At 38.1% G+C, this 17,183-nt stretch overlaps 1 protein-coding gene and 1 pseudogene across 8 annotated transcripts in view; one reads left to right on the forward strand and one right to left on the reverse strand.

Moving 5' to 3' along the window:
* Nucleotides 1–15,536, forward strand: part of BCAT1 (branched chain amino acid transaminase 1) — a 111,331-nt gene extending 95,795 nt beyond the window's left edge. For all 7 annotated transcript variants that reach the window (XM_082419830.1, XM_082419832.1, XM_082419834.1 and 4 more), the window contains 2 exons: nucleotides 404–478; nucleotides 9,314–15,536. In XM_082419830.1, coding sequence (XP_082275956.1) covers nucleotides 404–478; nucleotides 9,314–9,355 — 117 coding nt within the window. In that variant the 3' untranslated portion in view covers nucleotides 9,356–15,536. The remainder of the gene's footprint in view (nucleotides 1–403; nucleotides 479–9,313) is intronic.
* Nucleotides 527–5,822, reverse strand: LOC309641293 (MARCKS-related protein pseudogene; annotated as a pseudogene). Its single transcript has 2 exons — nucleotides 5,737–5,822; nucleotides 527–5,636 (listed from the first exon to the last, which is right to left on the reverse strand). The product of its transcript is annotated as an MARCKS-related protein pseudogene (transcript).
* Nucleotides 15,537–17,183: the final 1,647 nt, after the last annotated feature.

Here is a 17,183-nt window from a genome sequence, read left to right on the forward strand (position 1 = left end):
ACTATCTTTTGAGGTCTCATTCCCTGCCAAGAGGGTTAGATGTGGAGGCTAATCATTCATCCTCGTAGGTTCTCAGGATGCTGGAAGAGGTAGGGTTCTTTAAGTTTAGCCCCTATTCTAGGTACCCCTGCTTCTCATTGGTTCCTCAAATCAGCCTGAAGGCTGACGTATAAACCAGTTGTGCCCTGACATCAGTTGGTAGGAAACGAACAACCTATCACTGGCTAGTTCATTTTTATTCAAATTCAGAATAGAAAAGAGTCTTTGGCATAAGGAGCTAGCATCCATAATGAGGTTACCATAGTGCCATTCCTTATTTCAGTAAAATTGCTGAGTTTCTTACTTCTTGTTACTGTGTACATGAATATCCTCAAATGATTTCGTGTCTGGTTTTCTTTCATAGACTATACACATCCCAACTATGGAGAATGGGCCTAAGCTTGCAAGCCGCATCTTGGACAAATTGACTGATATTCAGGTAAGGGCTTCTATTTTTAAAATGCTGTCTTTTTTTCATTCAAAGACTAGAACCAAATCATACTTCAGTGGAGAGAAGAGAGTAAATGCTACCATCTGAGGTCAACAAATTAAATTTAAGGAAGATGTTCCCAATAGTATGTGTGGGCATGAGCAAAGCAGAAATGAGAAAAAAGATACACAGTTTAAAAAAAAAAAAAAAAAAGGAAGGAAAGAAGGGGGGAAAAAAAAATATATATATATATATATAGTCAGGGACTCAATTACTTAACATTTTTTAAAAGTATATAAATTTTGATAACACTTAAAAATCTCATGAAAAGTGTAACAGACTTATAAAAGAAAAGACTTTAAAGTAGAAGAAAGCACAGAAAAAAACTAATATTACCTGTGATTACATCACAGATAAAATCAGTTAACTTTTGATATCTCAACTTTCAGTATTTTGTAAGCACTCATGTATTTTTAGATAGATATTTTTCTGACAGTGGGATCGTACATAATTTTGTTAACCTGCTTTTTTTCAATTAATAAATCATTTGCTTTTTCGTATCAGTAAATTTTAAAATTCTACGTATAAAGTTTAATTAAATTCCACTATGTTGATATACCATAATTTTTAAAGAAGTCTTATTATTGAACATTTAAGTTGTTGGAAATTCTTTCACTATTATAAACAGTGCATCCTTGATTTTTTCCTTAGGATAAATTCCTGGGATTGTAATTATCAGGTCAAAGAGTGCGCACACCTATTTTTTAATACCGCTAACTTTGTTTTGCCTATTTTTTCTGAGCAACAATCTACGGTAATGTCATCAGGCAGTTAAGCGTCTTTCTAGGTAGACATATCATATACCAGGTAAACCTGGGTCACCTATAAAAGATATTGTTCTAAAGTTTGCTGAGCCCAGATGCCATCATTGCCAGTCAGTGAAAATACCCACGGGAGCTGAGATTCATATTGAAATGTGAAATAAAGTTTGATAGATTGGGTGACATCAAATGGTGTGGGGTCTTAAAAAGTAAGCAAAAATGTAAAGCTGGTTGGGAAAGCAGCAGGTCCCTACAGAGGACTTTGGATGAAAATGCTATTTTTTGAAGACTTAGCAACTTTTATGCAAAATGTATAGCATTAAAAGAAAAGAATTATTGTGCTTTTAGAACCAATGAGTTGTCTTACACTCTTCAATAGAAGTGTTCTATAGGAATTTTCTGTAAGCTAAATAAAGGAGTATCTTAACATTGAAGACTTAAAATTTATTCAGAGTTGGTTTCTACATAGAAACAATCCAAAGTAATTCGAAGAAATTTAATAAAAATTTCTGCATGGATGGTTCATGTATTTTTATTTTTAGAGTTGTCTGGGTAAATCTGATGAAAGTAGATAAGTTATTAGTGTTTTGCTCAATAAAAAACATAAACAGAACAAAAAATTATATAATTGGCTAGATTGTGAAAGCCTTTATCCAAAACAGAAGTTGAAAGATTTTTTAAGAGGGGAAGAAGTGTGGCTATAGTGATAAGGAAAGATTACTTTGGAGAATTTTCTTGAACATATTGTACAGAAAAGCATGTTTCAGTCTATAGTCTATAGTTTTTGTTAATACACAAAACAGGAGATTTCAGGATTACTTCTTAGAAATTATATGAAATAAGAAAATTTAAACTTACTGGATTTGGTTGTAATGTATTAAAAGAAAAGGAAAAGTAGTCAAAGAGGCTGAGGGAAAAATTAAACTCTTAAATAGGAATTAGAAGAAAAAGCTAAGTAGAGGTGTTGAGCTGATATAATCATGAAGCTTTGGAAGGCAAAAGCAGAAATGTGTGTCATCCCCGTTGAGATGGTGACAAAATATATGCCCCAGAACCCTAAAGTATGAGTAAAGGAAGCCCAAAGACAATTTTGTGGTGAGATGCAAAGTCATTACAAGAGGTCTCAGAAAGAGCATTTTTAAAAGTAAGATTGCAGAAGCCAGGAATGTAGGTGACGGAAGTGAATGTTTTTGATTCATTCATTCAACAGATACATAGTATTGAGCACAAACTGTGTGCCAGAGGCAGTTCCAGGTGCTGGTGGTAGAGTAGTGGAAAAAGTGACCGAAAAACTGGAGAGGTCAAAGCACACTGATATAGACGAAAGACAAATTTATTAAATTTAAATGTGAGACCATATCAAAAGGTTTAAAAATAAAAGTTATATATGAAGCAGAAAATGAGAAGAAATAGACCATTTTCCTCTTACCTGTGTATATGCTCTATATAACTTGGTGCTTGTGGCCAAGAAGTTAATACTCTAGGTAGTAAAGTATAAATGGTAGTAACACTAAAAACTAATGATACGTTCAGAGCTCCATACTGAACAAAGAAACAAGGGGATACATGAGATAATACAAGGATTCTGAATTAAACTACAAACCAGAAGCACCAAATCTGCTCCAAATTGTTAAGTAACAAAGGACCATCCATTTGGAATCTAAGACCACCTCTTTCTTCTTCAATTATTTTGTGCCTGTGGGCATGGAACCTACAGTAACCTACAGTTACTCTTACAAGCTGGCAAATTGGTGCTGTCAGCCAAGCTACTAAATTGTCTGTTTCTCTCCAAGAAAAATAATTGAAGTATAATTATTGAGGAAAAAGCGTAGAATTGCATCATGTTTTACATTTGATCTCTTTGACATTGCATGGAAACGTGATGTTTCCTCCAAAGTGCTCTGGTGAATTGAAGAAGACAGCAACAACAACCAAAAAACCTCAAGGTTCCTACAATGTGACCTAGCGGGAAAATACCTTCTTAACCACAGATCAGATTTTTATTTAACTTGTGTACTTCTGTATACAAGTAAGAATCTCTGAGGTTGAGTGTTCATCCCATTTGGCTAATTATCCACATAGTTCCCTGGGTCTTAGGTTGCCCTACAAATTCCTCTTAGAACGGGGACATTTCAGATGACAGGATTTTTTTGTTTTTGTTTTTGTTTTAAATAAGTTTGTTTGTTTATTTTTGGTTGTTTTGGGTCTTCGTTGCTGCGCATGAGCTTTCTCTAGTTGCAGCGAGTGGGGGGCTACTCTTCGTTGTGGTGCACAGGCTTCTCATTGCGGTGGCTTCTCGTGGAGCACGGGCTCTAGGCGCGGGGGTTTCAGTAGTTGTGGCACGTGGGCTCAGTAGTTGTGGCTCGCGGGCTCTAGAGTGCAGGCTCAGTAGTTGTGGCGCACGGGCTTAGTTGCTCCACGGCATGTGGGATCTTCCCGGACCAGGGCTCGAACCCGTGTCCTCTGCATTGGCAGACAGATTCTTAACCACTGCGCCACCAGGGAAGTCCTGTTTTTCTTTTTATTTCTTCTTTTTTTTTTAATGCAACAAAGAAAAACACTTCTGTGTTCATACTTAACCATACTTGAACTTGGAGAACATCGCCATGTTGCCCATGTTTCCTCTCTCTCCCATTGCTCTTTGCTATTCCAGTTACCATCATATTCACTTTGCCGCTGCCATTTGGGGTCTTCTCTGTCGTCCAATATGCTCTGCTCTCTGCTGCTTCCTTTCTGCCTTTCTGTATCTTCTACAGTTTTCCCACTTGATAAGGTGTTGGTTATCCTTCGAGTCACATCTCCTTTAGGAATCTTTTCAGTCTCTTGAACAGCGTCCCTTTCCCCCAGTACAAACACATATTCACCCACTTAAATGCTACTTCATCCTCCAGCTTCCATGGCCCCTGGGATGATCACATGTGATTTTTTTTTTTTTTAATAGGATGACATTTATTCCTTTTCCAAATGTTACAGTAAAACCAGGTGGAAGAGAATGGTTTTAGCAGTTAGGGGAAAAAAAAATTACAAATCTGGGGTTTGGCCATTAAGTTATTTACAACAATGGGAGAGGGAAAAAAAAAGACAACAAGAAGTTGTTTCACATCACATACCTCCCCTCGCCCTCAAAGCTTAATACTTGCTTACCAAGTCAAAAAAGAGACACAGTTGATTCACAAGCTGGAGGTTTGAACTTGAGTAAGACCTTTATAAAAACCTAGACAGGGGCAGCGTCCTTCCCAGCCCAGGGGCCACTAGGCACAGCATGAGACTAAAAACTCAACAGGGGAAGGCTGGACACTCAGGGTTTGGGAGTGTAGCCACCCCTACATGGGGCTCAGGGATTTGGGGAGTAAACAACACCTACTTGGAAAAGAATTGGGGAAGAAAACCAGCAATTGCCTTCTGCACAGGTGGGGACAGGGAAGGAGGTAGGGACAGGGGCGGGAGCATTTCACATCACTAACCTCACTTGGGAAACTGCAAGGGACCATCTTCAACCGGCCTTAAGGGGAAGACCAGGTGGATGATGGGAGAATCCACAGGAGGAAGAAGAGGACAGGGAACGTGGCGAGGGGGCAACAGCCCCTTCCTTTCTGGGCACCGGAAGGCAGCCAGGGCACCAGGTCCAGGCAGTGACCACAAGGACAGCGCAGTTTTCTGCAGCTTAGAGATCACCCACCTGCCCTCACCCAGCTACTCATTGTGCCCGCCCGCTGGTGTAGGGCCCCCAGCGGTGGCTGGCTGTGCGCCCGGGCCCTGCCTCTTCTGTGTCTCTTCCCTTGGAGGCAGCACCAGCCTCTCCCCTGTGGCCTGGGGCTCCTGGCTTTCAGGGGTGACGGCAGCCTTCCCCCCCTGGGCAGTGCCTTCCCCTCCGCAGGCACCGACCCCCCTGCTCCTGCCCTTCCTCTGTGGGTGACGAGGCAGACGGATCCCCTGCCCCCTCCCTCCGATTTCTCGTGAAGGCCAGGCCGCTCAATTTGAAAGGCTTCTTGAAAGAGAATTTCTTCTTCTTGGGGGTCTCCTTGGGCGGGACCTCCCGCTTGGCCTCAGCGTCCTGGCTACGGGGTGCCGGCTCGATGGCATCGCCAGTGGCCCCCTCTGCCTCCTCTGTTCCGTTCACGGGGGGCGACTCCCCTTCACCTTTGGGGGATGAGTCTGCATGGCTTTTCGCGTGGCCGTCCTCCTATCCGCTGACCTGAGCGGGGGAAGCGCCGGCTGCCTCCTCGGCGGTCACGTCGCTGCGGGGAGCCTTGGAGCTCTGGCTGCCTGTGAGCTGCCCCGGGCTCGCGCCGCAGTGGATCGTATCGATCCGTCGGGGGGGGGGCCTGGCCGGCGAGGGATGGCGCCTGAGGGGGAGGATTGGCGGGGGAGACCGAGCTGCAGCCCCGCTCCGCGCCAGGATGCCCCACGTATGACCTTTAAATTATGTTCTAATTAGTCACACACTTATCTTTGTTCTGTGGTTGTCTGAGGGTGGGCATTGTTTTATTCTCTTTTGGTAAACCTAGTATTAGGTACAGGGCCTGGGCCATAGTATATACTCAGTAATGTTTCTTAAATAAAGGAATGAATGGGTGATTGACACACCAAGCAAGTACTAAAGAGTAAAAATGCGTTGCCTTTTGCATATTAACACATTCTGAGAAGAGATGGGAGGAAGGTCTTGAATAATGTCAAATTAGTTTTCAAAAAAACCTTCAGAGAATCTGATTTAGGTCTTTTCAAAGTGAGATACGCATCCAGACTGCTGTCAAGATCAGATAAAAGCTGGAACCCGGGTCTTAAATATCAGGGTAGCATGTTAGACTAACTAGCAGTGCTGCTATTACCATTTCTGAAAGTGGGAGGAGTGATTGCCAAGACCCAGAGGTGGACATCTTCAATAGTTTAAAATAAGTGAAGCCGAATGGGATAGAAGCAGGAGCTGTGTTGATTGCACGTCACCAGATAGAATTTCAAAAATCTGTTTTCCCACCAGTGGCTACAACTTTGTAAGAATAAATGACCATTAGTTGTTACTGTATTTTTCTTGTTTTCAGTGGAACAGCTTGATGACTTTCGTTCTGGAAGTTAAAGAGCCCCACCCCTTTTGTGTGCAGACTTGGTAAACATTCCAGATTGCCTTGATGGCTCAGTCCCTTGACCAGCTTCCCAGCCCCTCCTTGTTCCCTAATCCACACTTCTGCCCTTGTTATGGGATCACAGAGCTTTGCATGGCCATCAATGCGATTTAGAACCAGGATGGCAAAGTGCTACCTGGTGAGCAGCGCTGGTTATATTTTTATTGGCCTTGTGGAGAGTAAGTACCTGATGGGAAGATTCACCTTTTATGTTGCTAAGAATTTTCTGCTGAATGTAAAAAGTATTTTAGCAAAGGCCTTGTAAAATTTGCCGTACATGCATTGAATGCAAGTAATAAGCTTGTCATTAGTCATGTTTTAGTTCAGTGTTCTAATTGGAATTGATGAAAAGATAAAAATTCTGCGCATCACACTGAGCCTTCCACATGGGCTCAAAGGACCATCCTACAGGCTCGATTTGATTTGCTGCGTTGCAAACATTAAAGGTGTGGGACTGCCACTATGGTTGTGTTCACGAAACTGCCAGTGGTATAAGGACAGCCTGGCTCATGCAGATGAGTGCTTTCTTGCCCCTGCTTCTCTGGACACCTCTTGAGGAAAAATTTCTATCCCTGCTAAAATCTGTCATCTCTACTCTGAGTTATTTTGCCTTGGAAAATTAAATGACATTATCCATCATTGAAATGAAAGGTGATTGTTAACCACCTAGGTCTAGATATTATGAATTACCTGTATTATCACATTTCTTGGATACATCTCAGAATGCTATGATTTTACATAAAAGCATAAATTATAGGATGAGAGAGATAAACCTTAACACATATTCTGCAGGTTCATAGAATTACACAGCCTATGACTGTCGTATTGAAAATTGATCTTGACTGTTTTTAAAACTAAAACAACTAATTGAAAGCAAATTCACTTTTAACTGGTGAGATTCAAGATGAAATTATAGTAGTCATGAATCATAAGTTTTGTAACAAGATCTGCTAAAATGTCAGTATGCTGACGCCCAATTATTATTAATGACTAAAGTGTCTGATGTGTTAATGGGAATCCACATAAGAAAAATAAAACATATATATTTTGCTCTTACCACTAAGTTGTGTCGCCACCATCTATAAATCAGGCAGAATTTGGGAATGTTTTATCCAGCGTTCATCATTAATCAACGGAGTCAACAGTGGGGGGCCACTGTCTTTAGGCAACCCTTTCTGATGTGGATTAAGCAAGTCACTTATAGTCATTGGGCTTCCTTCATTCTCCTTTTCATGTAAACCAGAAGGTTGTAGGTGGACCCATTCCTGGCTTCCAGTTTTTTTACCAATTTGATAGATTCTGTTCTCTGAGGTCTTTTAAAATTATTATTGTTAATTAATTAATTAATTTGGTTGTGCTGGATCTTTAGTTGTTATCATTATTTTTTTATTATTTTTTAAATTATTTTTTATTATTATTTTTATTTTAATAATAATTAATTATCTTAATTAATTATTTAATAACAATTATTACTTTAATTATTAATAATTTTCATATTGAAAATTATTAATTATTTTAATAATTATTTAAATATTTAAACTATTTAATAAAATATTTAATAATGAAAATTATTAATTATTTTAATAATAATTATTATTAATTAATTTGGTTGTGCTGGATCTTTAGTTGTGGCAGGCAGGCTCCTTAGTTGCAGCTCTTGGGCTCCTTAGATGTGGCATACGAAATGTTAGTCGCGGCATGCACATGGGATCTAGTTCCCTGACCAGGGATCGAACCCAGGCCCCCTGCATTGGGTGCATGGCGTCTTAACCACTGCACCACCAGGAAAGTCCCCTCTGAGGTCTTCAAAGTTCTTTAAGAGGCACCCAGCACATGGACATTGTGATGTAGAAGGAATAGCATTGCACAGAGGCAGAGCTGAGCTGTGATTAAGAGCTTCCTAGAAGAGAACAGACTTGTGGTTGCCAAGGGGGGCAGTGGGGTGGGGGACGGATGGATTGGGAGTTTGGGGTTAGCAAATGCAAACTATTATATATAGAATGGATAAACAACAAGGTCCTACTGTATAGCACAGGGAACTCTGCTCAATGTTATGGGGCAGCCTGGATGGGAGGAGAGTTTGGGGGAGAATGGATACATGTATATGTGGCCGAGTCCCTTTGCTGTGCACCTGAAACTATCACAACATTGTTAATCAGCTATACTCCAGTATAAAATAAAATTTAAAAAAATCCTGTGATAAACCATAATGGAAAAGAATATGAAAAAGAATATATATATGTATAATTGAATCATTTTGCTGTACCGCAGAAATTAACACAATATTGTAAATCAACTATACTTCAATAAAATTTTTTTTTAAAGAGTTTCCTTGAGCCTCAGTGTCCTTAAATGAGAAGCTGGGCTTAAAAGTTCATTGCTCTTCACACTTGATTTTTAAGCCATAGAAATTTTCTGCAAATGAAACCTTTCCTGGAATCCCACTATATAAAACCAGTAGAAGTGGAATTGCTGTGAAGTGAAATCCAGAGCCCCACTTATGTGGCTCATCCCCTGCGTGCTAGATGGTCATTAAAGTTCTTTCCAGTTCAGGAATTCTGATGTTTGTGTTCATTTCAACTCAAGTTATATTAGTACTAAAGAGGCAATTCATGTGGAAAGGGGACATGATCTGAGAAACTAAATACAGAATGGCAATGAAAAGGCATATGTAAGGGACCTATACCAGCTATAAACCTGAGCTCCACAATAATTATAAAATTTGTGATTCTTTCCAGGTATTTGTTTACACATAGGCTTATTTTCAATGTGAATATGCTTTTAATGTTCAAAACAGAAGTGAACCTCTTGTACAACGTTGGTTATGTCATGAAGTTTATTTATAAGCTATTCCTGCGCTGTGAGCTTTTACACTGAAACATGTTTTCTTGCTTTTGTTGTAGTACGGAAGAGAAGAGAGTGACTGGACAATCACAGTATCCTGAATGGAAAAGAACAGGCTATCATTTGTGTGCTCTTGGGACAGACTGTTGCATTTGAATTATGAGAAATTTCTTTGGCTATCTGTTTTTAGTTGTGCATAATGTAGTTTGTATTATCCGTGTTACCAGGGCGATTGTTTCCTCATGCCAGAGAAGATGAATTGCAATCATCCAGTGGTAGTTTATAAACTTGCTCCTAGAAGCTTACCTTACCTTCTCTAGAAAGATGAGAATGGAAGCCATCTAAGCGCAGAATTTTCCTCCATAACCTGAGTGCTTCCCTTGGTACTTCAATCAGATAAAAAAGTGTTTATTCTTTAGCATAAGTTATGTTCTGCTCCTCAACCAAGTGAGTGTTTTTTGCGTTTGAAAGCTGATCTGAGTAACTTTCATGGGTACCATTTCCTGCGACACATCTTCATCCTCAGAAGGTTTGTTTTTTTTTTTAAATCAAGACTTTGAGAAACTGGATTTCCTCCCCTCATATTTCTTTCCAGGTCCCCTAAGTCCGTCTTAGGGAAAATCTCTCCCTCCTTCCTGATGTCACGGTCTGCGCCAGGCTCTCCTGGTGCATCAGCAAGGCCCACCCCTGCCCTTTCCATATTGTGTTGTAATCAGCGGTCAGGCTTCACTACAAGACTGAGGGTCTTGTGCCTTATAGATCTTTGTATCCCCCTCCTGGCACATAACAAGGAATGAATGAACGAACATGTACCTTCTATAGAAGTGTACCTTCTTTGTTTCTATATTGTGAAATCTCTTTATTAGAATTTGTGATTGATTCTGACTTTGTATTTACCTCATATTGTCTTTATTTTCCATGGACTACTAAGTCATTAGAGATGCTCAGAGTCATAGTTTGTTGGAGGAATGATTTCTTATTTGAAGACTGTCTTGGAATTAAAGTAATAGCTCTAGAGAGATCGTGATACCATATCAACCAAATGGAAATGATATATGTTACGTGTTAAACACATAAATGTTATGTTAAATACAGAATAAATCATATTTAGTTTTTTGATAGAAAGCAAAGAGGTATATACTCTGGTTTTTATACTCTGGTTTTATAGGTGCTCATTTCTGTTGGATGGGGATTGGATAAGCACATGGTTAGGGTACAGGGAGAGTGATTATAGATGATATTTTCCTTGTTTAGGAGCCATGAGTTAAATTGTATCCTGGTTTATTTAGGGGAAAGTCAAATCTTGATAGAAAACATTTACCCTTGGAAGGTCAACTCTCAGACATTATATTTTGGTTTCCTTTAGTCCTAATAACTTTCATCTTGCTGATTATATTTCATCCTCTTTTCAGAGCAAGGAAAAAAATTCTAAAAGTTTTGACGTGCTGGAAAATTTTCCTTAAGGCATTTAGCAACACATAGCAAATGGGGCTTTGATTCTTTTCCAAGACTTTTGGCCATAGAGTCTTTTTAGATAGGAACGGTAAAATGAAAATGAGGGAAGTATAAGATGAAAAGGAATGGTAAAAATATCTTTTAGGGGGCTTTTAATTGGCGATCTGAAGTCTTGGGAGAGTCTGTTCTTTTTAGGTAGGGCTGAAGTGCTTTAACTATCCTCTGCACAACTTTGTTCACCAAGTAGCATTCTAAGAGTATACATTTGCCTTGGCTAAATCCTGGGACCTCATTTTCAATATTGTAGTCTAGAAATGACTTAAGGTAATTCTAACCTGTCAAGTAGCCCATAATAGCCAGACTCAACATTCCTATGAGAAATGGAAATCATCTATTTGCCACAAATACATTTTATACTTTGCATCTCTGAATTTAGTATGGCGAGACATGTGCGTTGTAAGAGTTGGAGAACAATATGTCTTGACATTATTTCTGTGTGATTTCTTTCATCAAACCTTAAGAGCATTTTAAGCCCTTTCTACCAGACTCTGAAGATGAAGGATGTACATTTAAGGAAACAAGGTCTCCTAAAACAGAGAACACAATCTGCCATTCTCGTTTAAGTAATAAGACAGGAAATTGACTTTGACACTAACTTGTTAAATAGATTTAAAGGGAACATCTGCACATCTTTTTTCCTTGTGCACTATTTGTTTAATTGCAGTGGATTAATACAGCAAGAGTGGCACATTATAACTAGGCAATTATCCATTCTTCAAGACTTAGTTATCGTAACACTAATTGATCATTTAAGGCGTAAGATAGGCTAGCATTAGGAACATGTGAGGCTAATCTGCTCAAAAAGATCAACAAATTAATATTGTTGCTGATATTTGCATAATTGGCTGCAATTAGTTAATGTTTAATTGGGTCGATCAAATGGGATTCAGCAATTCACATGTGCATGAATATAAACAGAACTGGTGGCACTTAAAATGACAATGATTAACTTATTTTGCGTGTTCTCTTCCTTCCACCTTTTTTTCAGTTTTTACATTTCAGACCAAGTTCATCAGCCTTTTTCAAAACACATCAGTAGAAACCAAGATTTTAAAATGAAGCTTTCAGGCATTAGACAAAACCCGAGCATTTCCTAAAGCTATTCGCTATTAAGAATTTTCTTTGTTACAGTCATTTATCAAGGATTCAACTCATGATACACCAAAAGAAGAGTCCATTTCAGGAATGTGTATCGTGCTCCCCAGAACCTGCAGGACTGAATAAACTAGTAATACCTGATAAAACCTTTACTTTCAAAAGGACAGAGGAAAAGTAAAAGGGAAAGAGGAATAAATGACTGAGAAAACTTGTTAGGGAATCACTTTTTTTTCTACCTGGTAAACACCGTTTATTCTTTTCTCAAAAGATTGTCATGAGATTAAAAAAAAAAAGGATCAGAGGTAGCAAGAAAGCGCAATGTCACATCGATTATATAACTTGGCAATGTCAGCCCTCCTGAAGATCTGGGAAGCCTACATTATACACCCTGGGTGAAAACTCTTCATCATATCTAGCCTTCCTGAAATCAGAGTACTCTGGGGCACTTAAAGGCAATTAATGAGTATATCTTGGTCAAAAGAATTGTAGGAACTTTTTATTAAAGCTTCGGTTTCAGCTCTGCTTTAGGGAGTTTGTGCTATAAAATTAGCTGCCAACATAAGCTTATTTATTTTCCCCATTCCCACTTAGTGCTCAATCACTGTATTCTTTTTCCTTTAAAAGTTCCTTTTTAAAATTATATGTTCACTTTACCCTTATGATTGGGAAAAATCTATTTTAAGCAGGGAACGACAACATTCATTCACTTTCAATGAGTGATATTTTCTAAAATATTTAGAGCAATAAACATTCATGAGATGCACTAAAGCTTAGAAAGGGGTTAGAGAAACATTGTAAGAGGGATCTTTGGTTTCATGTCCTGATTCTAAATAGGATCAAAGAATTATTCCTTTAATGTGGATTTAGGATATGCAAAAGCTTAAGTTATGAATAGTAATCCTGGTACATAATTTTAGTAGATGTTTATAACACCTATCACTTTGTTTTGCCACCAGTAGAATTTGTTCAGCTGTCTGTTTTCCAGATATCTCCTCACAAGAGGAGGCAGAGAGTACCACTCTTTCAATAAGCATTACTTATTAATTGACAAAGATCACAGAGATTATAATTAATTGGATCAGTTAACTTGATAAATGTTGATCGAGTACGCACAAATATGTGTCTAACACAACTCACAGTAGGGATTAGAAAGTTAGTTTTAGAAAATAAGTAGTATACAGACATTACCCTCATGGAGTTTATACTCTCCTACTTGAAGTTTTAGATATAAAAGTAATATTTAATACAGTTAGATGATAAGGAGACAAAGGTCAGAGCACATCTGTTATCGATGTGCTATCAAGAAATCACAATAAACATTTTCATCTCATTTTTAAAAGAAATAATGTCCTTTTTTCCATTCCTTTCTTTCCTCTCGTGGGAAACTACTCAGTAGATTAGTATTTAGGGATTCTTGGTGTGAATTACCTCCCGGTTTACTGTTTACTGCCAACCTGGTACATTTGTTAACTGCATTCCTTTGGAGCGATGTTAAGTTGTCATGGTACATCTAACAAAAGAACACCTCAAATTACAGCATCCTTGCTGATCTTAAACTCAAAGTCAGGTATTATTGAAATAAACAAAATGTTCCTAGAGTGACTTTTTCTGGAAAATGTCAACTATGAATCAAACTGTTGAGACTGTTGACTTGAAAATGATGGATTACAGCTACTCAGAAAATAGCAGGTGGAAGACTAACTTTAATACTAAACAGGTTTTCACAGTTTGAGGTTTTAAAAGAAAGGCCATTTAAAGTATTGCAAAGAGATTCTTTTTTATCATTGCCAGAAAGTTCTTTTAAAAGTACAAAGGTAGAAGAAAGTGATTTATTTTCCATCTTCAGTATACATACCATAGTAAAAAATTTCTCAGATATTAATTTGAGGAAGTGATAAAGAAACATATCAATAGAATAGAAACATATCAAGTGTTTGGAGGTAAATAATTCCCTGGGATCAGATATATGTAAACATATTTGCTTTAGTGAAAGATAAAGGCATGAAATTCAGTCTTAGCAAATGAGGTAGTCTTTAAAATCTGCTGGATACAAGTATTGAAGTTTTAAGTAATCTTTGTATACTTTCTGTCTGAAAGTATGTTTTGCATACCACATACCAATTAATATGGTCTAAAACATAAGTTACATAATGTTCTACCTATGGAACCCACTGTTGGGATGGTAAAAATTGTGAGCTGTGATATGGGAATGAATTAAAATGTATTATCATTGACATGTATTTTCTCTACATGTCCACTGTCACAATGGCTAGGTTCCTTGTTACCCATCATTGAATGGAGACAATTGTAACTACAGAAGATGTCAGAGGAAGAACAAATGGTAGTAGAGAAAGAAAGGCAAAAAGTCGAACTTGCTTCTGTGCTGTCCAAGAGAACTCTTTTTCCTCATTCTGCCAGCCATCGGGATCTTCGGCTTTCAACATAGGTGCCAAGTACAAATAGTGCCAATTAGAAAGTGACTAAATATAGTGGCCAGCTTATCAGATAACCTTGAGATAATGATCTAACGGTCATGTTACATGGGAACTACTTTAGATTACTACCAATATGGTTAAGACTTTATAATTGCATAGTCTATAAGATCTATTATGTCATTTCTTCAACCATTTTATTTTAAGATCTGTGAAGCTTCTTGAGACTGAATAAAAGAATAAGTGGCAAGGAGTAGATTGTGACTTCTTTTTCCCCTTGGGAATACTATTTGCCACCATCCCCCTTTCCTTGGTGAAGGTTAACTGATTTGGAAATTAGTTGAATTATTATCATTTTGTTTTTAACTAAAATGTACAACACGCTGCTATTTCCTCAAGTTAATTTCACAATGGTCATTAAAGTCATTCTCAAGGTCGAGAAAGGAATACAAATAACCTGCCTCAATTTCTACTTCACTGATAAGTGTTTGAAGAGTGTTGGTATTCAAGAATATGGCAGTAAATAGATTTTGAATGAAATTTTAAAGATAAGCTGGCTAATCTGTATGCACCTATAAATTCTGCAGATGGTCCCCTGTTGACGTAAAAGAATGCATGATCCCATAGTTAGCCAATAAATGGAGCCTAACCCCCTATGCTGAAGAATCTGTGCTTACTTGATATGGTGGCTGAGAGAAAAGTAGTGTGAGGAGGTAGTTTTTAAATCAGTTTATAGTTAGAAATGGGAGAATACCAGCTTAACTATGGAATTTTTAGAATGTGTTCTCTTGCATCTAAGTCTGATTGTAATGAAAAAGCCCCAGCCATTGCTTGTCTCAAATTTCTCTGGTTGTGTCGTGGTTCTTGAGATGATCTTTAAGAATAATCAAGTAGAAAGAAATAAACATTTTATGAATAAGCCTTGGCTCTCATGAGCAATTGTTTAAAGATTATGTTAAAAGGATTTAAGCTCACTGAAAGCGTAATAATGGAAATGTGGAAAATATGGTGGGTAAAGGAAACTACCTCATTCTTCGAAGGTTTTGTAGAAGCACAATTAAGCATTCTAAAATGGCTTTGTTACATATGAACCATCTGGTGTGAAAGAACTGTATTTGTAATGTCTAAAGGACCTGGAATCATTGTATTTTGCTGGCAATAGACATATTCTTTATTGTTCGCAGGTTCCTCATCAAATTATACACTGATTCTGTCATCAATAAAACAATTTCAAGGATTCCTGTTTGTGTAGTCTCTTGAAATCAGCATTGTTGAATGCATAAAATAATAATGCTTAATTACCGTTTGTTTGATGTTCCAAGGTTTTTGGTCATGGGATGTAAATGTAGTGTGGTGTTTTTAAACCAAAATGACTTTGAGAGAGAGAAGGAATTAAGCACACCAGAAAGACCTGAAACCATACCCCTGGCTAGAGTCTAAATATGTCTCATATTTTCAAACATGTGGATAAGAAATTCAATGGGCATTTAAGAATTGTCCTTTCCCCTAGTATGGATCCGTCTTTAGCAAAATTTAACTTTGTCTTTTGCATTTTGAGCAGAATAAGGGGAATGGATTACTTCTTACCATTCACTGTCATGAATCTCACTGATGAAACAACACACACCCGTATGTGGCTTTAGAATAAAGTGAAAGGCATTCGATTTAAACTTAGTGAACATCAATGATGTGTCCTTTTCGTCAAACAGTGATGTGTATGAATTGCTCTCATAAGCACGTATCTTTGAGAGAATAAAGCCAGATGCAGTATCTCTGACGGTCACATATTTCATTCATTTTCTTGTGATTTGTCCCAACAATTGCAAGTGCAGCAAAACCTAAGGCTTCTCAAGGAGTTACTGTAAACTGAACTTAAAAGTGTCAAAGTGCTCAGTGACCCTCTTCTCCCGACCCTGTCAACCTGTGAAAATATTGGCCTTTATCAAGATCTTTATCAAGAAGTTACGTGCAGAGTTTGGAAGGTCCAGGTGAAGGTTATTAGTCAAGTTCTCTGACAGTGTCAATCCTCAAATCCCACAAGAGCGACAAAGATAGACCTGTCATTCCTGAGGGTGATGACATACATTCACTGGAGCTTATATGATTTATCAGATGAGATAGCAGTCTCCTTCAGGGTAGAAAGTGTCTCTTCTACATGGGTTTACTAACAGAAGCCCAAAAAAACCAAAAAACAAAAACGGGGAAGAGGGCAATTTTCAGCCTTTGTAATTATTTTTCTGTTACATTGATTCGATTTGATCTTAAGCATATTTTTTGAATCAAGAATTGATTCCACATACATGGCCTTTCATAGGTGCTTGACACCATCATATCTTTAGATGAAATGTTCTATGGTAGCCTGACACTATTTAAAATTGTGATGACTTGTAGAGTCACACTCCTGTAACCAACAAACCCACAGCCAACATGTAGACTCTTCTTCTGTGTGTGTAGAATCATCACTGGGCTTGTTCTCTAGCTATGTCTTTAGGCAGCAAGGATAGTTTTGATTGAAACCCGTGGTTCATTCTCTCCAAAGGTCGTCATCAGGAAGTCAATAGGATTTTTGAAAAATTACAACCCTAAAGAGGTGGGTAGAGTGTAACACAAGAGCTTCACTTATGAAAACATTTTAGAGTTGCAAGATTCAGGCTGATTGTATCCTAAATGCAATATACCTATTTTTAAACTGAACTGATTGAATTAAAAGAGATTAAATTGCATTTGTTTTCAAGATAGTTACGATAATCTAGTAAACATTTCTCATCGATATCCATGATAATGATACGCAGAGGTGGTGCATGCTTTAATCTCCAGCATCCTCCAAGCCACAGCCGGATGTAACAAAACCTCTTGCTGTGCAGGTTGCCTAACAAGTAATGGT

The sequence above is a fragment of the Balaenoptera physalus genome, assembly GCF_965194825.1.
Source record: "Balaenoptera physalus genome assembly, chromosome: 13".
NCBI lineage: Eukaryota > Metazoa > Chordata > Mammalia > Artiodactyla > Balaenopteridae > Balaenoptera > Balaenoptera physalus.